This window comes from Polyodon spathula, chromosome 8 (assembly GCF_017654505.1).
Source record: "Polyodon spathula isolate WHYD16114869_AA chromosome 8, ASM1765450v1, whole genome shotgun sequence".
Classification (NCBI taxonomy): domain Eukaryota; kingdom Metazoa; phylum Chordata; class Actinopteri; order Acipenseriformes; family Polyodontidae; genus Polyodon; species Polyodon spathula.
In genome coordinates this window covers 51366835-51388887 of record NC_054541.1, presented here as the reverse complement: position 1 = coordinate 51388887, position 22053 = coordinate 51366835, and the positions used below count along the sequence as shown (strand labels likewise).

General features: G+C 49.8%; 1 protein-coding gene across 3 annotated transcripts; it reads left to right on the top strand.

Annotated features, from left to right (window-relative positions):
• The first annotated feature begins 2027 nt into the window (after positions 1-2027).
• On the top strand, positions 2028-14610 carry panx2 (pannexin 2). 3 transcript variants are annotated; one of them, XM_041258399.1, is made up of 5 exons: positions 2028-2550; positions 7995-8309; positions 11174-12421; positions 12987-13163; positions 14386-14610. In XM_041258399.1, exons 2-5 carry the CDS (start codon positions 8084-8086, stop codon positions 14604-14606), a joined length of 1872 nt encoding a protein of 623 aa, XP_041114333.1. In that variant the 5' UTR covers positions 2028-2550; positions 7995-8083; the 3' UTR covers positions 14607-14610. The 3 variants fall into 3 exon arrangements, with proteins under 3 accessions (XP_041114333.1, XP_041114335.1, XP_041114334.1); XM_041258401.1 differs by lacking the exon at positions 2028-2550 and adding an exon at positions 2638-2984; XM_041258400.1 differs by lacking the exon at positions 2028-2550 and adding an exon at positions 4345-5039.
• The last annotated feature ends 7443 nt before the right edge of the window (positions 14611-22053 follow it).

The following is a 22053-nucleotide window of genomic DNA, read 5'->3' as shown; positions in this document are numbered from 1 at the left end:
TTTCATACACAGCCTCCTCTATTTCATTACTAATATTTGTTTTTGCACCCGATGTGGATGACATTTATTCACATTCAACTTCATCTGCCATGTGTCAGCCCAAGCTTGAACCTTGTCTAAATCTCTTTGTATTAGTAGAGTTGCTGATGGGGAGTTAGCTACCCCTTCCAGTTTTGTGTCGTCTGCAAATTTGCAGTTTACTAATTGTCGTGATCCGAGTCATTTATATAGATTAAAAATAGCAATATTAATCCCAGTGGTACCCCACTTGTTAGTTTACTCCAGTTTGATGCCTGGCCTCTGATTGTAACTCTCTGCTTCCTATCTTGTAACCAGTTATGAATCTATGCTGCTACTTTACCATTGATTTCTAGCATTATATCCTTAAATGTAATCCAGTTGTTTTCAGTTTCATTATCTATTATTATTCTGTCCCAGTCTATAGAAGCTTCTGTTACATTGCTTTCTAATCTGCTCTCCTGGAATTGTATACCACTGTCTTTGATTTATGAACTGCCCTGGATTTATTTGCCTCAAACTCTATCGTATTCTGCTCAGTTATTCCTAGTGGTTCTGTTAGCTGTGAGTTGGGTATCCTTGCTTCATTGTTTGTTAATACCAAATCTAGAAATGAGCTGTATCTAGCCAGGGCATTCACCATGTGTGATAAGAATCAATCTTGCACTAACTCTACCATCCCCATGTCTGTATTGCAATCTGAGGTCATGTGACCCCAGTTTAGGTTTTGGGAATGAAAGTTTCCCATAATTAGAGTGTCCCCTTCCTTACTTATTTTTGTGATGCTTGCATATAAGTTTTCTTTTATTGATTCATCAGAACTTGGGGGTTATAACAGACTCCCACTATTAACCCTTTAGATTAGATTTCATTTCCTTATTGATTCATTGTTGCTACCATTGCTTTCCAGTATTTCCCATTCCAAGTTGTTTTCCTGTATATTGCGACCCCTCCCCCTGTTATCGTGTCTCTCTTTCCTAACTAACCTGTATCCTTCCATGTTAAACTCGCCTCCTATTTGGAAGTTGCCAGGATTCCGTTACTCCTATGATATCATACTACAGCTTCTAATTCTAGAAATGCATTTCTAAGGCTGCTTGCATTTAAAAATAGGCATTTCAGTTCATGAGCATTGGCACAACTTGGTTGCATTTTGCAGTGTGTTTGAGTAGCTCAGTAGTTAGAGAAAGCGTTGGGTTTCAGTGAAGTGTGAAGTGTGACCGCTGTGTCACAGTCTTGGTCCGATTACACTGTACCACAATACTTATACGGAGCTGTTTAGTCTGTGCTGTGATGTCAGTATGTCGTGCAGTAAAATACATCGTGTGCGTGCGGCGTTCACATGGACCCATGCAGACCTGGTTTTGTTTCTGCCCGAGTTGCTCGGCAGTGCTGTTTATCAGTGTGGGAGGGTTTCACTGCCTTGTCTCCGCGGCACGGCAGCCCAAGAGATCGGCAGACAGCCAGACCCACGGGGTCCCCGGCTGTTTACAGGAGACAACCCAGAAGCAGTGACGCTTCGTGTATCGAGAGAGAAAGCAGGAAAAGCAAAGTTAAACATCGATACAAGGAGGGAGAGGGAATAAGCACAGTGAACAAGCAGCCGCACCTGCGCCTGTGTGGGCGCTCGTGTGTGTGTGCGTGTGCGCGTGTGTGTGTGTGTGTGTGTGCGCTGTGTGTGTGTGTGTGTTGTGTGTGTGTGTGTGTGTGTGTGCGTGTGTGTGTGTGTGTGTGTGTGTGTGTGTGCGCGTGTGCGTGTGCGTGCGTGTGTGTGTGTGTGTGTGTGTGTGTGTGTGCGTGTGTGTGTGTGTGTGTGTGCGTGCGCGCTCGTGTGTGTGTGTGTGTGTGTGTGTGTGTGTGTGTGTGTGTGTGTGTGTGTGTGTGTGTGTGTGTGTGTGTGTGTGTGTGTGTGTGTGTGTGTGTGTGTGTGTGTGTGTGTGTGTGTGTGTGTGTGTGTGTGTGTGTGTGTGTGTGTGTGTGTGTGTGTGTGTGCGCGTGTCTGTGTGTGCTCATTTGCCCTGAGAATTATGTCACGCCTTGTTCCCTACTCCTCCTCCCCCAGGGTCGCGATCATCTGCCCCGGAGAGAGTGATTACTTTGTGGCTAGGAGTAGAAGCCCCTCTCCCTGTCCTCTAACGCTGCCGCTGTTGCTACTGGAGCACAGAAGGCTCCCGGCGCCCTGTCCCGCCGCCGCCCCACCAGCAGCACCCTTCACGCGTGAAACCCGCTAGCTGCTGAAGCGCTGGACAGCTCCGCCGCGAAATGATTTCCGCAGCTCCGAAGGGAGGCGCTTACAAACCATACGGGGTTAGCCCTGAGCTGAACACCACTGCACAGTAAATACACCAGTATCTGTTTAAAATACTGACTGACATGGATCGCTTTCAAACATAGTGCATTTCGGAATGTGGCTGAACGGATAGCTTGGTGACGAAGCGATGCAGATGAGCAACATTAACATTGAGCGGAACTCGCTGGTGCCGGATACACCGCACTGCAGATGAACTCGCTCCCCGCCGAAGGGCAGCCTGGGTAAGCTGATGTCTCGCTGTTGCTACGGTTTATTTAATGCAGGCTTGCAGTGGCAAGACGAACGACATTGAAATACACTTAACCCATTGTGCGTGAGGCATGGTGCTGCAAACTGCAGTCAATCCCTGAAGATCATTTCAAAGTATGAGATTGCCACTACAGGGCATCGTCTTCTGCTTTCTCTTCTCCAGTATTCTTACTGGCCGGTTACTGTAATCGAGGAGATTCTGTGGAAATTCCCAAGACGATGAAAATCTTTAAATGAAAAGCATTATTTTCTGTAGTATTAAATATGATCGTTCTTGGGAGCATTGTTCTGACGCAGGCAATGCACTCGTTTTGCAGGATGCAGAGACTTCTCGACATCGATACCACTTTCATAGTTCTCCGGTCTATGCTGTATCGTTGCCAGTCTAGTGTAGCAGAGCGTGTTTGTAAGTAACTAATCTGATGCAATGTTTGATATGCAGCTGCCGCACCAGCGCGAAGGGGAGTTTGTACAGTAATGCAAGAATTTAAGATCTGTTTAAACAGTGGTCTTTCCAACCCTGATGCTGTTCAATAATTTAAAATCTATTTAAACACAGCTGTATAGCCCTGTAGTGCTGATCAATAATTTAAAATCTATTTAAACACAGCTGTATAGCCCTGTAGTGCTGATCAATGATTTAAAATCTATTTAAACACAGCTGTATAGCCCTGTAGTGCTGATCAATAATTTAAAATCTATTTAAACACAGCTGTATAGCCCTGTAGTGCTGATCAATAATTTAAAATCTATTTAAACACAGCTGTATAGCCCTGTAGTGCTGATCAATAATTTAAAATCTATTTAAACACAGCTGTATAGCCCTGTAGTGCTGGTTGAGGAATTTAAAATCTATTTAAACACAGCTGTATAGCCCTGTAGTGCTGATCAATAATTTAAAATCTATTTAAACACAGCTGTATAGCCCTGTAGTGCTGATCAATAATTTAAAATCTATTTAAACACAGCTGTATAGCCCTGTAGTGCTGATCAATAATTTAAAATCTATTTAAACACAGCTGTATAGCCCTGTAGTGCTGATCAATGATTTAAAATCTATTTAAACACAGCTGTATAGCCCTGTAGTGCTGATCAATAATTTAAAATCTATTTAAACACAGCTGTATAGCCCTGTAGTGCTGATCAATGATTTAAAATCTATTTAAACACAGCTGTATAGCCCTGTATAATTTAAAATCTATTTAAACACAGCTGTATAGCCCTGTAGTGCTGATCAATAATTTAAAATCTATTTAAACACAGCTGTATAGCCCTGTAGTGCTGATCAATAATTTAAAATCTATTTAAACACAGCTGTATAGCCCTGTAGTGCTGATCAATAATTTAAAATCTATTTAAACACAGCTGTATAGCCCTGTAGTGCTGATCAATAATTTAAAATCTATTTAAACACAGCTGTATAGCCCTGTAGTGCTGATCAATAATTTAAAATCTATTTAAACACAGCTGTATAGCCCTGTAGTGCTGATCAATGATTTAAAATCTATTTAAACACAGCTGTATAGCCCTGTAGTGCTGATCAATAATTTAAAATCTATTTAAACACAGCTGTATAGCCCTGTAGTGCTGATCAATAATTTAAAATCTATTTAAACACAGCTGTATAGCCCTGTAGTGCTGATCAATAATTTAAAATCTATTTAAACACAGCTGTATAGCCCTGTAGTGCTGATCAATAATTTAAAATCTATTTAAACACAGCTGTATAGCCCTGTAGTGCTGATCAATGATCAATAATTTAAAATCTATTTAAACACAGCTGTATAGCCCTGTAGTGCTGATCAATAATTTAAAATCTATTTAAACACAGCTGTATAGCCCTGTAATGCTGCTGTTCGGGGTGCCTGTAGCATTGTAGCTGTAGTTGAAATAACGGTAACGCTATCCTAGATATAAGTCATTATTCCTCTCCAATTGTTTTTCCATATAATATTGCTATAGCAACACGTTAAACACAGCTCTTAACCAAAGGTATGCAGCGCGTTTTTCAAAGCGCCTCACAGTCAGAGATTGTTATGAAGCGAGCAGCTGTACTCTGCGCTGGTCGTGACACTGCTGTGGAAGTGCTGACTCTACCATGTCTGCAGCGCATCAGCACTGTGATGCAGCATTAATAATGCATTTTAATGCTCCGTTTATTTAAAAGTAATATTGACATACATTATAATAGAAATGAAAGTGTTTTGTTAGTATTATTTGAGGTTGTTTACCTCAAGGTTAATGACAGTGGGTCCCTGGCTGGGCGCTCCAGTTCCTCTAGCAGGACTCCTGGCACACTGAGGCTCAGCGCCTGTCCTCAGATGCAGCTGTGCTCCTGCTGGAGATTAGCAGCTGTGGCTGTGTTACATGTAGCAGGATAGAGGGAGATTCACATGGATGCTTTGAACCAGCTGCTCAACTGCAAGGGCTCAGGCTTCCTCTAGATCTGCTGCAGTCCACTGTAGGTCATTGTGACATCATGCGTGTGTGTTCAGCAGTGTCTGTGTTGTGGAATGGGGATGGTGTGTCTGTGTTCAGCAGTGTCTGTGTTGTGGAATGGGGATGGTGTGTCTGTGTTCAGCAGTGTCTGTGTTGTGGAATGGGGATGGTGTGTCTGTGTTCAGCAGCAGTGTGTGTGTGTTGTGGAATGAGGATGGTGTGTCTGTGTTCAGTAGTGTCAGTGTTGTGGAATGGAGATGGTGTGTCTGTGTTCAGCAGTCAGTGTGTGTGTGTGTTGTGGAATGGGGATGGTGTGTCTGTGTTCAGCAGTGTCAGTGTTGTGGAATGGGGATGGTGTGTCTGTGTTCAGCAGTGTGTGTGTTGTGGAATGAGGATGGTGTGTCTGTGTTCAGTAGTGTTAGTGTTGTGGAATGGGGATGGTGTGTCTGTGTTCAGCAGTGTGTGTGTTGTGGAATGGGGATGGTGTGTCTGTGTTCAGCAGTGTCTGTGTTGTGGAATGGGGATGGTGTGTCTGTGTTCAGCAGTGTCAGTGTTGTGGAATGGGGATGGTGTGTCTGTGTTCAGCAGTGTCTGTGTTGTGGAATGGGGATGGTGTGTCTGTGTTCAGCAGTGTCTGTGTTGTGGAATGGGGATGGTGTGTCTGTGTTCAGCAGTGTCAGTGTTGTGGAATGGGGATGGTGTGTCTGTGTTCAGCAGTGTCTGTGTTGTGGAATGGGGATGGTGTGTCTGTGTTCAGCAGTGTGTGTGTGTGTTGTGGAATGGGGATGGTGTGTCTGTGTTCAGCAGTGTCAGTGTTGTGGAATGGGGATGGTGTGTCTGTGTTCAGCAGTGTCTGTGTTGTGGAATGGGGATGGTGTGTCTGTGTTCAGCAGTGTCTGTGTTGTGGAATGGGGATGGTGTGTCTGTGTTCAGCAGTGTGTGTGTTGTGGAATGGGGATGGTGTGTCTGTGTTCAGCAGTGTCTGTGTTGTGGAATGGGGATGGTGTGTCTGTGTTCAGCAGTGTCTGTGTTGTGGAATGGGGATGGTGTGTCTGTGTTCAGCAGTGTGTGTGTTGTGGAATGGGGATGGTGTGTCTGTGTTCAGCAGTGTCTGTGTTGTGGAATGGGGATGGTGTGTCTGTGTTCAGCAGTGTCAGTGTTGTGGAATGGGGATGGTGTGTCTGTGTTCAGCAGTGTGTGTGTTGTGGAATGGGGATGGTGTGTCTGTGTTCAGCAGTGTGTGTGTTGTGGAATGGGGATGGTGTGTCTGTGTTCAGCAGTGTGTGTGTTGTGGAATGGGGATGGTGTGTCTGTGTTCAGCAGTGTGTGTGTTGTGGAATGGGGATGGTGTGTCTGTGTTCAGCAGTGTGTGTGTTGTGGAATGGGGATGGTGTGTCTGTGTTCAGCAGTGTCTGTGTTGTGGAATGGGGATGGTGTGTCTGTGTTCAGCAGCAGTGTGTGTGTTGTGGAATGGGGATGGTGTGTCTGTGTTCAGCAGTGTGTGTGTTGTGGAATGGGGATGGTGTGTCTGTGTTCAGCAGAGTGTGTGTGTTGTGGAATGGGGATGGTGTGTCCGTGTTCAGCAGTGTCAGTGTTGTGGAATGGGGATGGTGTGTCCGTGTTCAGCAGTGTCTGTGTGTGGAATGGGGATGGTGTGTCTGTGTTCAGCAGTGTCAGTGTTGTGGAATGGGGATGGTGTGTCTGTGTTCAGCAGTGTCAGTGTTGTGGAATGGGGATGGTGTGTCTGTGTTCAGCAGTGTCAGTGTTGTGGAATGGGGATGGTGTGTCTGTGTTCAGCAGTGTCTGTGTTGTGGAATGGGGATGGTGTGTCTGTGTTCAGCAGTGTGTGTGTTGTGGAATGGGGATGGTGTGTCTGTGTTCAGCAGTGTCAGTGTTGTGGAATGGGGATGGTGTGTCTGTGTTCAGCAGTGTCAGTGTTGTGGAATGGGGATGGTGTGTCTGTGTTCAGCAGTGTCAGTGTTGTGGAATGGGGATGGTGTGTCTGTGTTCAGCAGTGTCTGTGTTGTGGAATGGGGATGGTGTGTCTGTGTTCAGCAGTGTCAGTGTTGTGGAATGGGGATGGTGTGTCTGTGTTCAGCAGTGTCAGTGTTGTGGAATGGGGATGGTGTGTCTGTGTTCAGCAGTGTCTGTGTTGTGGAATGGGGATGGTGTGTCTGTGTTCAGCAGTGTCTGTGTTGTGGAATGGGGATGGTGTGTCTGTGTTCAGCAGTGTCTGTGTTGTGGAATGGGGATGGTGTGTCTGTGTTCAGCAGTGTCAGTGTTGTGGAATGGGGATGGTGTGTCTGTGTTCAGCAGTGTCAGTGTTGTGGAATGGGGATGGTGTGTCTGTGTTCAGCAGTGTCAGTGTTGTGGAATGGGGATGGTGTGTCTGTGTTCAGCAGTGTCTGTGTTGTGGAATGGGGATGGTGTGTCTGTGTTCAGCAGTGTCTGTGTTGTGGAATGGGGATGGTGTGTCTGTGTTCAGCAGTGTCTCTGTTGTGGAATGGGGATGGTGTGTCTGTGTTCAGCAGTGTGTGTGTGTGTTGTGGAATGGGGATGGTGTGTATGTGTTCAGCAGTGTCTCTGTTGTGGAATGGGGATGGTGTGTCTGTGTTCAGCAGTGTGTGTGTGTTGTGGAATGGGGATGGTGTGTCTGTGTTCAGCAGTGTCAGTGTTGTGGAATGGGGATGGTGTGTCTGTGTTCAGCAGTGTGTGTGTTGTGGAATGGGGATGGTGTGTCTGTGTTCAGCAGTGTCTCTGTTGTGGAATGGAGATGGTGTCTGTGTTCAGCAGTGTCAGTGTTGTGGAATGGGGATGGTGTGTCTGTGTTCAGCAGTGTCTGTGTTGTGGAATGGGGATGGTGTCTGTGTTCAGCAGTGTCAGTGTTGTGGAATGGGGATGGTGTGTCTGTATTCAGCAGTGTCTCTGTTGTGGAATGGGGATGGTGTGTCTGTGTTCAGCAGTGTCTGTGTTGCAGCGTTGATGTTTTGAGGCTCCTGGGCTCACAGAAGGATTCAGACGCAGGCAGTGCAGCGGTGCCCCCCCCCCCCCCCCCCCCCCAGGTGAATGCAGCACATCATCGAGCAGAACCCCGACATGGCCACGGCTCTGCTCGCCGGGGAGAAGCTGCGGGAGCTCATCCTGCCGGGGCAGCAGGATGACCGGGCCGGGCCGCTGGCGGGGCTCCTGGTTCATATCAAACTGGAGCTGCCCTTCGACCGTGTCGTCACCATGGGAACCGTTCTCATCCCCATCGTCCTCGTCACACTGCTCTTCACCAGGAACTTCGCAGGTGAGACTCACTGAGCGGTGCTCCCTCCCTCACTGGAAGCCAGCTTGAAGCAGACTCCCCGGGTGAGTAACCCAGCAACAGTGAACGAGGAGGGATCCCTGCTGCTGCCAGCTCTGTGCATTCCTCCCTGTAGGGGGCACTGCGATGCTGAGTCAGGATGCAGCCTACATTACAGCTGTGAAGGGAGGGGAAGGCTCTGACTGTGAAAGGCTGCTGTAGATGATATAAGACATTTGCTTTTAATAGTAACACTGAGATGCACTTTACAAACCTTTTATGAAGCAATTACTCAACAGAAAGTGCAGTAGAAATGAAGTGTCTATGAAATGAGTATGAGATTCACTGCGCAGTCCAGACTACCCTGCACTACACCCTGCACAGGGGTTTGTACAGGAGACACTACACCCTGCACAGGGGTTTGTACAGGAGACACTACACCCTGCACAGGGGTTTGTACAGGAGAGACACTACACCCTGCACAGGGGTTTGTACAGGAGACACTACACCCTGCACAGGGGTTTGTACAGGAGACACTACACCCTGCACAGGGGTTTGTACAGGAGAGACACTACACCCTGCACAGGGGTTTGTACAGGAGAGACACTACACCCTGCACAGGGGTTTGTACAGGAGACACTACACCCTGCACAGGGGTTTGTACAGGAGACACTACACCCTGCACAGGGGTTTGTACAGGAGACACTACACCCTGCACAGGGGTTTGTACAGGAGACACACTACACCCTGCACAGGGGTTTGTACAGGAGAGACACTACACCCTGCACAGGGGTTTGTACAGGAGAGACACTACACCCTGCACAGGGGTTTGTACAGGAGACACTACACCCTGCACAGGGGTTTGTACAGGAGAGACACTACACCCTGCACAGGGGTTTGTACAGGAGACACTACACCCTGCACAGGGGTTTGTACAGGAGAGACACTACACCCTGCACAGGGGTTTGTACAGGAGAGACACTACACCCTGCACAGGGGTTTGTACAGGAGAGACACTACACCCTGCACAGGGGTTTGTACAGGAGACACTACACCCTGCACAGGGGTTTGTACAGGAGACACTACACCCTGCACAGGGGTTTGTACAGGAGACACTACACCCTGCACAGGGGTTTGTACAGGAGACACTACACCCTGCACAGGGGTTTGTACAGGAGACACTACACCCTGCACAGGGGTTTGTACAGGAGACACTACACCCTGCACAGGGGTTTGTACAGGAGACACTACACCCTGCACAGGGGTTTGTACAGGAGACACTACACCCTGCACAGGGGTTTGTACAGGAGACACTACACCCTGCACAGGGGTTTGTACAGGAGAGACACTCACCCTGCACAGGGGTTTGTACAGGAGAGACACTACACCCTGCACAGGGGTTTGTACAGGGAGACACTACACCCTGCACAGGGGTTTGTACAGGAGACACTACACCCTGCACAGGGGTTTGTACAGGAGAGACACTACACCCTGCACAGGGGTTTGTACAGGAGAGACACTACACCCTGCACAGGGGTTTGTACAGGAGACACTACACCCTGCACAGGGGTTTGTACAGGAGACACTACACCCTGCACAGGGGTTTGTACAGGAGACACTACACCCTGCACAGGGGTTTGTACAGGAGACACTACACCCTGCACAGGGGTTTGTACAGGAGACACTACACCCTGCACAGGGGTTTGTACAGGAGAGACACTACACCCTGCACAGGGGTTTGTACAGGAGACACTACACCCTGCACAGGGGTTTGTACAGGAGACACTACACCCTGCACAGGGGTTTGTACAGGAGACACTACACCCTGCACAGGGGTTTGTACAGGAGACACACTACACCCTGCACAGGGGTTTGTACAGGAGACACTACACCCTGCACAGGGGTTTGTACAGGAGACACTACACCCTGCACAGGGGTTTGTACAGGAGACACTACACCCTGCACAGGGGTTTGTACAGGAGACACTACACCCTGCACAGGGGTTTGTACAGGAGACACTACACCCTGCACAGGGGTTTGTACAGGAGACACTACACCCTGCACAGGGGTTTGTACAGGAGACACTACACCCTGCACAGGGGTTTGTACAGGAGACACTACACCCTGCACAGGGGTTTGTACAGGAGACACTACACCCTGCACAGGGGTTTGTACAGGAGACACACTACACCCTGCACAGGGGTTTGTACAGGAGACACTACACCCTGCACAGGGGTTTGTACAGGAGACACTACACCCTGCACAGGGGTTTGTACAGGAGAGACACTACACCCTGCACAGGGGTTTGTACAGGAGACACTACACCCTGCACAGGGGTTTGTACAGGAGACACTACACCCTGCACAGGGGTTTGTACAGGAGACACTACACCCTGCACAGGGGTTTGTACAGGAGAGACACTACACCCTGCACAGGGGTTTGTACAGGAGACACTACACCCTGCACAGGGGTTTGTACAGGAGACACTACACCCTGCACAGGGGTTTGTACAGGAGACACTACACCCTGCACAGGGGTTTGTACAGGAGACACTACACCCTGCACAGGGGTTTGTACAGGAGACACTACACCCTGCACAGGGGTTTGTACAGGAGAGACACTACACCCTGCACAGGGGTTTGTACAGGAGAGACACTACACTACAGTACAATCTGACACAAACAGCCTGTCTGATTAATTACGAGACACACTGTTAATCATTGGGTAAGCCTCTGAACGAACAGTCCTTTCTGAAGCATCGCTTGTGAGCTTTCATTCCACAGATCTGCATCTGTTTGAAATGTTTCATTCCACAGAGCTTGCAGCTCATTTGCTCTAAGCTGTGCCTGTTTATGTCTGTTCTGCAGAAGAGTCAATCTACTGCTACACTCCGCACAACTTCACGAGGGACCAGGCCCTGTACGCCCGGGGGTACTGCTGGACGGAGCTGCGAGACGCTGTCCCGGGGGTGGAGCCCGCGCTCAGACTCTCTCTGTTCCAACACAAGTTCCTCCCATATGCCCTGCTGGCCTTTGCTGGCATCATGTACATCCCGGCGCTGGGCTGGGAGTTCATGACCTCCACACGCCTCACCTCCGAGCTCAACTTCCTGCTGCACGAGATTGACAACTGCTACCACCGGGCAGCCGAGGGGAGGGCCCCCAAGATTGAGAAGCAGATCCAGTCGAAGGGGCCCGGCATCACAGAGCGGGAGCGCAGGGAGATCATCGAGGACGCGGAGAAGGAGAAGAGTCCCGAGCAGAACCTGTTTGAGAAGTACCTGGAGCGCCGCGGCCAGAGCAACTTCCTGGCCAAGTTGTACCTGGCGCGCCACCTGGTGATCGTCTTCCTGAGCTCCATCCCCATCTCCTACCTCTCCACTTACTACGCCACGCAGAGGCAGAACGAGTTCACCTGCGCACTGGGAGAGCCCCCCGACGTGAGCAGCGCCCCCCCGCTGGTCATCCATGTGAACTGCAAGCTCCCGGCTGTGCAGCTGCAGAGGATCCTGTCCGCGGTGGACATCTCTCTACTGAGCTTCATCGACCTCATCATCCTGGTGAACCTGCTGCACCTGTTCATCGTGCGCAAGTCCAACTTCATCTTCGACAAGCTGCACAAGGTGGGCATCAAGACCAAGCGGCAGTGGCAGAAGTCCCAGTTCTGCGACATCAACATCCTGGCCATGTTCTGCAATGAGAACCGCGACCACATCAAGTCCCTGAACCGGCTGGACTTTATCACCAATGAGAGCGACCTCATGTACGACAACGTGGTCCGCCAGCTCCTGGCTGCGCTGGCCCAGTCCAATCATGACGCCACGCCCACCATGCGGGACTCAGGGATCCAGACTGTGGACCCCAGCGTGGACCCAGCAGCTTTCACAGAGGGGGAGCTGGGAGTCATCAAGAGACCCCGCAAGAAGATGAAGTGGATCCCGAGCTCCAGCCCTCTGCCCCAGTCCTTCAAAGAGCCGCTCGCCCTCATGAGAGTGGAGAACAACAGCAAGCCTGACAAACCCAAACCCGTCCGTCGCAAAACCACGGCGGACACCCTCATAGCACCCCTACTGGAGTCCAGCGCCAAGAGCACACAACAAACGCCCAGCACTAAAGGTACCCGGAGAGGGAGGGGGAGGGGATAGGAGAGGGGAGGGGAGGGCAGGGCAGGGACCAAGTGAGCGAGCAATTAGGGTTAGAGCCAAAGGGCAAATTTCCAGTTAAAGGACTGAACTATAATTGAGAAAAATCTGAGGGTCTGATGTTTGAGTTAAGTTAACAGGAGTGATGGGAGCTGACAGAGAGGCATGCTCATAGCTAACAGACTGGGAGAGCTGCAGTTATAACTCCAAGCCTCTAAAGAGAGACTGGGGCTCGTGGATCCATGTCCAGCAGGTTCTTGTGGTTTATGTCATGAAGTTGGGTCTGGGGAGTTTGATTAGGGATGGCTATTACAGGGGTTAAAGGCAGGCAGGTACATGCAGAATTCACGGATCGAAATAAGACTCCCTTTGCAGAGCAGTTTGATTGCTTCCAGGTTTTGCTGTGGGTTTAGTAAGACACACCTGAGCTTGTTACCTGTACACTGGGGCTAGGCAGGTGCATATTAAACCCTGGAATAGGTGACACTGATGTGCAATAGGAGTCTATTTCCACACTGCAATGTTCTCTGTCTTTGCAGCAGGGATTCTCAGCTCCGTCGGTGTCGGCAGAGGGATTGAGAAGAAGCACTCGAGGCACTTCTCCCTGGACGTGCACCCCTACATGCTGGGCACCCGCAAGCCCAAACCAGAGGTACCCATCCCCAGCCCCCACACCGAGGAGGCGGGCCGGGGGCACACCGTCGTCTCCATCGCAGGTAGGGCAGGGGGTACAGCACAGGCTGGGTTTGAATCCCTTTAAACTCCCTGCAATGAGCACAGCCAGCTGGAAGAGCACACAGCACCCAGAGAGAATCTGAGAGGGTTAGTACAGAAGAACACAAGAGGCTTACACAAGGAGGAGGTGGTTCAGTTCCTAGCAAGTGATTCATCCCAGTTTAAAGAACCCTGACCTGGCTTGGTAACCTCTCCATAAACTCCCCACTCTAAATAAGTGTCTCCTAACCCCTATACTGTCTGTGTGCAACTGTATCCTCTAGTCCTGTCTACGCCCTGCACTGAGTCTGTGTGTATAACTGTATCCTCTAGTACTGTCTGCCCCTGCACTGAGTCTGTGTGCAACTGTATCCTCTAGTCCTGTCTACGCCCTGCACTGAGTCTGTGTGTATAACTGTATCCTCTAGTCCTGTCTACGCCCTGCACTGAGTCTGTGTGTATAACTGTATCCTCTAGTCCTGTCTACGCCCTGCACTGAGTCTGTGTGCAACTGTATCCTCTAGTCCTGTCTACGCCCTGCACTGAGTCTGTGTGCAACTGTATCCTCTAGTCCTGTCTACGCCCTGCACTGAGTCTGTGTGCAACTGTATCCTCTAGTCCTGTCTGCCCCTGCACTGAGTCTGTGTGTATAACTGTATCCTCTAGTCTTGTCTACGCCCTGCACTGAGTCTGTGTGCAGCTGTATCCTCTAGTCCTGTCTACGCCCTGCACTGAGTCTGTGTGCAACTGTATCCTCTAGTCCTGTCTACGCCCTGCACTGAGTCTGTGTGTATAACTGTATCCTCTAGTCCTGTCTACGCCCTGCACTGAGTCTGTGTGCAACTGTATCCTCTAGTCCTGTCTACACCCTGCACTGAGTCTGTGTGCAACTGTATCCTCTAGTCCTGTCTACGCCCTGCACTGAGTCTGTGTGCAACTGTATCCTCTAGTCCTGGTGAACATTCTCAGAGTTCATTATAAACTGCTGTGCAGAATCACATTCTCTCAGAGAGTTCATTATAAACTGCTGTGCAGAATCACATTCTCTCAGAGATTTCAGTATAAACTGCTGTGCAGAATCAAACTCATCGTCAAAGCATTAATAAATGATAACCAAGGTGAAACATCACACTTTGAATAGTGAAAATCAGTATCACTGTATTTTGAACATGCTACTTGTGGGGAGGTGTATGTCCTTCCTAACAGGTCTGTTTGTCTCTGCAGACAGCAAGGAGCCCTGCCAGACCCTGTCCAGCACTGTCTACATCAATGGGAGCACCAGCAGCCTTCCTGCTGCTGCATTTGAGGAGCCTGAGAGCAAGGGCCCGGGCTTCAACAGGAACCCCACCCACCCCGTGCTGAACAAAAACCCACTGCACGAAGAGGAGGAGCCCCCACTGAGCACAGAGAGGACTGGAGAGCTCCTGACTGCAGGGCAGTACTGAGACACACACCCTGCACACGAGCAGCCCCTGAGAGGAGAGGACTGGAGAGGACTGGAGAGCTCCTGATTGCAGGGCAGTACTGAGACACACACCCTGCACCCTGCACACAAGCAGCCCCTGAGAGGAGAGGACTGGAGAGGACTGGAGAGGACTGGAGAGCTCCTGATTGCAGGGCAGTACTGAGACACACACCCTGCACCCTGCACACAAGCAGCCCCTGAGAGGAGAGGACTGGAGAGGACTGGAGAGGACTGGAGAGCTCCTGATTGCAGGGCAGTACTGAGACACACACCCTGCACCCTGCACACAAGCAGCCCCTGAGAGGAGAGGACTGGAGAGGACTGGAGAGTGCCTGACTGCAAGGCAGTACTGAGACACACACCCTGCACCCTGCACACAAGCAGCCCCTGAGAGGAGAGGACTGGAGAGGACTGGAGAGGACTGGAGAGCTCCTGATTGCAGGGCAGTACTGAGGCACACACACTGCACACAAGCAGCCCCTGAGAGGAGAGGACTGGAGAGGACTGGAGAGTGCCTGACTGCAGGGCAGTACTGAGACACACACCCTGCACCCTGCACACAAGCAGCCCCTGAGAGGAGAGGACTGGAGAGCTCCTGATTGCAGGGCAGTACTGAGGCACACACACTGCACACAAGCAGCCCCTGAGAGGAGAGGACTGGAGAGAACTGGAGAGGACTGGAGAGCTCCTGATTGCAGGGCAGTACTGAGACACACACCCTGCACCCTGCACACAAGCAGCCCCTGAGAGGAGAGGACTGGAGAGGACTGGAGAGCGCCTGACTGCAGGGCAGTACTGAGACACACACCCTGCACCCTGCACACAAGCAGCCCCTGAGAGGAGAGGACTGGAGAGGACTGGAGAGCTACTAATTGCAGGGCAGTACTGAGGCACACACCCTGCACCCTGCACATGAGCTGCCCCTGAGATAAAAGGACTGGAGAGCTCCTGACTGCAGGGCAGTACTGAGGAATCTCACACACTCCTGAACATTCACACTCACTTAGAAAAACTGCCTGCAGGCCACTCTCTCCACACAAATAACACAAGCTAACTTTCCATTGCAATGTAAATCAGGGACACAAAGAGGAATGAAACATGACCTGAACACAGAAACAGCAGTATAATAAAATAAATACTTGCCATGATCCAGGGACTGAGAGTTCATTCACATGCCTGATCCTGATGAGCACCTCGCATCTGAAGGGAGGGGTTCAAGACAGCCTCCTCCAGACTGTGATCCACACACTGGGGTTCAGGACAGCCTCCTCCAGACTGTGATCCACACACTGGGGTTCAGGACAGCCTCCTCCAGACTGTGATCCACACACTGGGGTTCAGATGAGCCTCCTCCAGACTGTGATCCACACACTGGGGTTCAGGACAGCCTCCTCCAGACTGTGATCCACACACTGGGGTTCAGGACAGCCTCCTCCAGACTGTGATCCACACACTGGGGTTCAGGACAGCATCCTCCAGACTGTGATCCACACACTGGGGTTCAGGACAGCATCCTCCAGACTGTGATCCACACACTGGGGTTCAGGACAGCATCCTCCAGACTGTGATCCACACACTGGGGTTCAGGACAGCCTCCTCCAGACTGTGATCCACACACTGGGGTTCAGGACAGCATCCTCCAGACTGTGATCCACACACTGGGGTTCAGGACAGCATCCTCCAGACTGTGATCCACACACTGGGGTTCAGGACAGCATCCTCCAGACTGTGATCCACACACTGGGGTTCAGGACAGCCTCCTCCAGACTGTGATCCACACACTGGGGTTCAGGACAGCCTCCTCCAGACTGTGATCCACACACTGGGGTTCAGGACAGCCTCCTCCAGACTGTGATCCACACACTGGGGTTCAGGACAGCATCCTCCAGACTGTGATCCACACACTGGGGTTCAGGACAGCATCCTCCAGACTGTGATCCACACACTGGGGTTCAGGACAGCCTCCTCCAGACTGTGATCCACACACTGGGGTTCAGGACAGCATCCTCCAGACTGTGATCCACACACTGGGGTTCAGGACAGCATCCTCCAGACTGTGATCCACACACTGGGGTTCAGGACAGCCTCCTCCAGACTGTGATCCACACACTGGGGTTCAGGACAGCCTCCTCCAGACTGTGATCCACACACTGGTGTTCAGATGAGCCTCCTCCAGACTGTGATCCACACACTGGGGTTCAGGACAGCCTCCTCCAGACTGTGATCCACACACTGGGGTTCAGGACAGCCTCCTCCAGACTGTGATCCACACACTGGGGTTCAGGACAGCCTCCTCCAGACTGTGATCCACACACTGGGGTTCAGGACAGCCTCCTCCAGACTGTGATCCACACACTGGGGTTCAGGACAGCCTCATCAGACTGTGATCCACTTACTGGGGTTCAGGTGGACAGCCTCCCCCAGAAATAAAATGCGCTCATCCCTCTAATGCAGTGACTAAAGCAAGCTGCAGCACACAAGACAGACTACTTCACTCCACACACAGAGAACAAGCATTGCAGGAGTCCTCACAAAACACTGCCAGGCCAGGCTCCAGTCACAATGGGAGTCTCACTGAACACACACAAACAACAGCTACACGAGGGTACAGCTGAGTGAGTTCATATTCCAAATATCATTGATGTATACTAACATGTAAACCTGCAGACTCAAAACAACTGCCCAGCCAGACACACGACTGCCCATTCAAAATGAAGAAATGAGCCGTATTCAAGTGAGTGTGTCTCTGTACTGTACAATACAACACAGTGGAAGAACAGCTGGGGGCCAGTCTGGGATATACAGTTTGAAATGATCTCATCTCACTGCTGCTGCAGCATCTCTGTACTGTACAATACAACACAGTGGAAGAACAGCTGGGGGCCAGTCTGGGCTATACAGTTTGAAATGATCTCATCTCACTGCTGCTGCAGCACTGGTCTCTGTACTGTACAATACAACACAGTGGAAGAACAGCTGGGGCCAGTCTGGGCTATACAATTTGAAATGATCTCATCTCACTGCTGCTGCAGCACCTCTGTACTGTACAATACAACACAGTGGAAGAACAGCTGGGGGCCAGTCTGGGCTATACAGTTTGAAATGATCTCATCTCACTGCTGCTGCAGCATCTCTGTACTGTACAATACAACACAGTGGAAGAACAGCTGGGGGCCAGTCTGGGATATACAGTTTGAAATGATCTCATCTCACTGCTGCTGCAGCATCTCTGTACTGTACAATACAACACAGTGGAAGAACAGCTGGGGGCCAGTCTGGGCTATACAGTTTGAAATGATCTCATCTCACTGCTGCTGCAGCATCTCTGTACTGTACAATACAACACAGTGGAAGAACAGCTGGGGGCCAGTCTGGGATATACAGTTTGAAATGATCTCATCTCATTGCTGCTGCAGCATCTCTGTACTGTACAATACAACACAGTGGAAGAACAGCTGGGGGCCAGTCTGGGATATACAGTTTGAAATGATCTCATCTCACTGCTGCTGCAGCACCTCTGTACTGTACAATACAACACAGTGGAAGAACAGCTGGGGGCCAGTCTGGGCTATACAGTTTGAAATGATCTCATCTCACTGCTGCTGCAGCACCTCTGTACTGTACAATACAACACAGTGGAAGAACAGCTGGGGGCCAGTCTGGGATATACAGTTTGAAATGATCTCATCTCACTGCTGCTGCAGCATCTCTGTACTGTACAATACAACACAGTGGAAGAACAGCTGGGGGCCAGTCTGGGCTATACAGTTTGAAATGATCTCATCTCATTGCTGCTGCAGCACCTCTGTACTGTACAATACAACACAGTGGAAGAACAGCTGGGGGCCAGTCTGGGATATACAGTTTGAAATGATCTCATCTCATTGCTGCTGCAGCATCTCTGTACTGTACAATACAACACAGTGGAAGAACAGCTGGGGGCCAGTCTGGGATATACAGTTTGAAATGTTGAGAAATCAGTGAATGTGGCAAAGTAAGATTGTGTTGGAGTGACTTTCTGGATGGAAGCTTGTCTGTCCCTGTATCGTAACAATACGTTTTGTTTAATAAAATCCGAATGCAGAACAGTGCTCCAGATCATTCTCTTGTACGGGGAAAAAAAACACTCCTTCATTGTGGCCAATCCCTGACTCCCTTCTCTCTCTGCTCGCATCTGATTGGTTCAGTCACCGATTGAAAGGTAGTAAACAGCACGGTATACTTGTTGCATCTCACTCTGTAAAATATGAATAAAACATGAAGAAAAAGTTGCTGCCGTCCTTCATTAGGACACAATGTATAAACAAGGCCGTAATTGAAATATTAGGGTTATTAAATGTAAGAACATCCCTTAATAAACAGATAGACAGTATTAAACACAGCTTTGCAGTCACAACCCGGCGTGGATCAGATAGACAGTATTAAACACAGCTTTGCAGCCACACCCCAGTGTGAATCAGATAGACAGTATTAAACACAGCTTTGCAGCCACGCCCCAGCGTGGATCAGATAGACAGTATTAAACACAGCTTTGCAGCCACGCCCCAGCGTGGATCAGATAGACAGTATTAAACACAGCTTTGCAGCCACACCCCAGCGTGGATCAGATAGACAGTATTAAACACAGCTTTGCAGTCACACCCCAGCGTGGATCAGATAGACAGTATTAAACACAGCTTTGCAGCCACACCCCAGCGTGAATCAGATCAGATAAGACAGCTTTATTGCCCCAACACAGCTGCTTTGCAGCCACACCCCAGCGTGAATCAGATAGACAGTATTAAACACAGCTTTGCAGCCACACCCCAGCGTGGATCAGATAGACAGTATTAAACACAGCTTTGCAGCCACACCCCAGCGTGGATCAGATAGACAGTATTAAACACAGCTTTGCAGTCACACCCCAGCGTGGATCAGATAGACAGTATTAAACACAGCTTTGCAGCCACACCCCAGCGTGGATCAGATAGACAGTATTAAACACAGCTTTGCAGCCACACCCCAGCGTGAATCAGATAGACAGTATTAAACACAGCTTTGCAGCCACACCCCAGCGTGGATCAGATAGACAGTATTAAACACAGCTTTGCAGTCACACCCCAGCGTGGATCAGATAGACAGTATTAAACACAGCTTTGCAGCCACACCCCAGCGTGGATCAGATAGACAGTATTAAACACAGCTTTGCAGCCACACCCCAGCGTGGATCAGATAGACAGTATTAAACACAGCTTTGCAGCCACACCCCAGCGTGGATCAGATAGACAGTATTAAACACAGCTTTGCAGTCACACCCCGGCGTGGATCAGATAGACAGTATTAAACACAGCTTTGCAGTCACACCCCAGCGTGGATCAGATAGACAGTATTAAACACAGCTTTGCAGCCACACCCCAGTGTGGATCAGATAGACAGTATTAAACACAGCTTTGCAGCCACACCCCAGCGTGGATCAGATGACCAGCGTGGATCAGATAGACAGTATTAAACACAGCTTTGCAGCCACACCCCAGCGTGGATCAGATAGACAGTATTAAACACAGCTTTGCAGCCACACCCCAGCGTGGATCAGATAGACAGTATTAAACACAGCTTTGCAGCCACACCCCAGCGTGGATCAGATAGACAGTATTAAACACAGCTTTGCAGCCACACCCCAGCGTGGATCAGATAGACAGTATTAAACACAGCTTTGCAGCCACACCCCAGCGTGGATCAGATAGACAGTATTAAACACAGCTTTGCAGCCACACCCCAGCGTGGATCAGATAGACAGTATTAAACACAGCTTTGCAGCCACACCCCAGCGTGGATCAGATAGACAGTATTAAACACAGCTTTGCAGCCACACCCCAGCGTGGATCAGATAGACAGTATTAAACACAGCTTTGCAGCCACACCCCAGCGTGGATCAGATAGACAGTATTAAACACAGCTTTGCAGCCACACCCCAGCGTGGATCAGATAGACAGTATTAAACACAGCTTTGCAGCCACACCCCAGCGTGGATCAGATAGACAGTATTAAACACAGCTTTGCAGCCACACCCCAGCGTGGATCAGATAGACAGTATTAAACACAGCTTTGCAGTCACACCCCGGCGTGGATCAGATAGACAGTATTAAACACAGCTTTGCAGCCACACCCCAGCGTGGATCAGATAGACAGTATTAAACACAGCTTTGCAGCCACACCCCAGCGTGGATCAGATAGACAGTATTAAACACAGCTTTGCAGTCACACCCCAGCGTGGATCAGATAGACAGTATTAAACACAGCTTTGCAGCCACACCCCAGCGTGGATCAGATAGACAGTATTAAACACAGCTTTGCAGCCACACCCCAGCGTGGATCAGATAGACAGTATTAAACACAGCTTTGCAGCCACACCCCAGCGTGGATCAGATAGACAGTATTAAACACAGCTTTGCAGCCACACCCCAGCGTGGATCAGATAGACAGTATTAAACACAGCTTTGCAGCCACACCCCAGCGTGGATCAGATAGACAGTATTAAACACAGCTTTGCAGTCACACCCCAGCGTGAATCAGATAGACAGTATTAAACACAGCTTTGCAGTCACACCCCGGCGTGGATCAGATAGACAGTATTAAACACAGCTTTGCAGCCACACCCCAGCGTGATCAGATAGACAGTATTAAACACAGCTTTGCAGTCACACCCCGGCGTGGATCAGATAGACAGTATTAAACACAGCTTTGCAGCCACACCCCAGCGTGGATCAGATAGACAGTATTAAACACAGCTTTGCAGTCACACCCCGGCGTGGATCAGATAGACAGTATTAAACACAGCTTTGCAGTCACACCCCAGCGTGGATCAGATAGACAGTATTAAACACAGCTTTGCAGTCACACCCCGGCGTGGATCAGATAGACAGTATTAAACACAGCTTTGCAGCCACACCCCAGCGTGGATCAGATAGACAGTATTAAACACAGCTTTGCAGCCACACCCCAGCGTGGATCAGATAGACAGTATTAAACACAGCTTTGCAGCCACACCCCAGCGTGGATCAGATAGACAGTATTAAACACAGCTTTGCAGTCACACCCCAGCGTGGATCAGATAGACAGTATTAAACACAGCTTTGCAGCCACACCCCAGCGTGGATCAGATAGACAGTATTAAACACAGCTTTGCAGCCACACCCCAGCGTGGATCAGATAGACAGTATTAAACACAGCTTTGCAGCCACACCCCAGCGTGGATCAGATAGACAGTATTAAACACAGCTTTGCAGCCACACCCCAGCGTGGATCAGATAGACAGTATTAAACACAGCTTTGCAGCCACACCCCAGCGTGGATCAGATAGACAGTATTAAACACAGCTTTGCAGCCACACCCCAGCGTGGATCAGATAGACAGTATTAAACACAGCTTTGCAGCCACACCCCAGCGTG

What these genes read in the sequence shown, in the direction of transcription:
- panx2 (XM_041258399.1), top strand. Translation starts at nt 8,084, where the DNA reads ATGCAGCACATCATCGAGCAGAACCCCGACATGGCCACGGCTCTGCTC. An exon ending in CTTCACCAGGAACTTCGCAG is followed by an intron (nt 8,310 to 11,173) that starts GTGAGACTCACT and finishes TCTGTTCTGCAG; the next exon opens with AAGAGTCAATCTACTGCTAC. An exon ending in ACAAACGCCCAGCACTAAAG is followed by an intron (nt 12,422 to 12,986) that starts GTACCCGGAGAG and finishes CTGTCTTTGCAG; the next exon opens with CAGGGATTCTCAGCTCCGTC.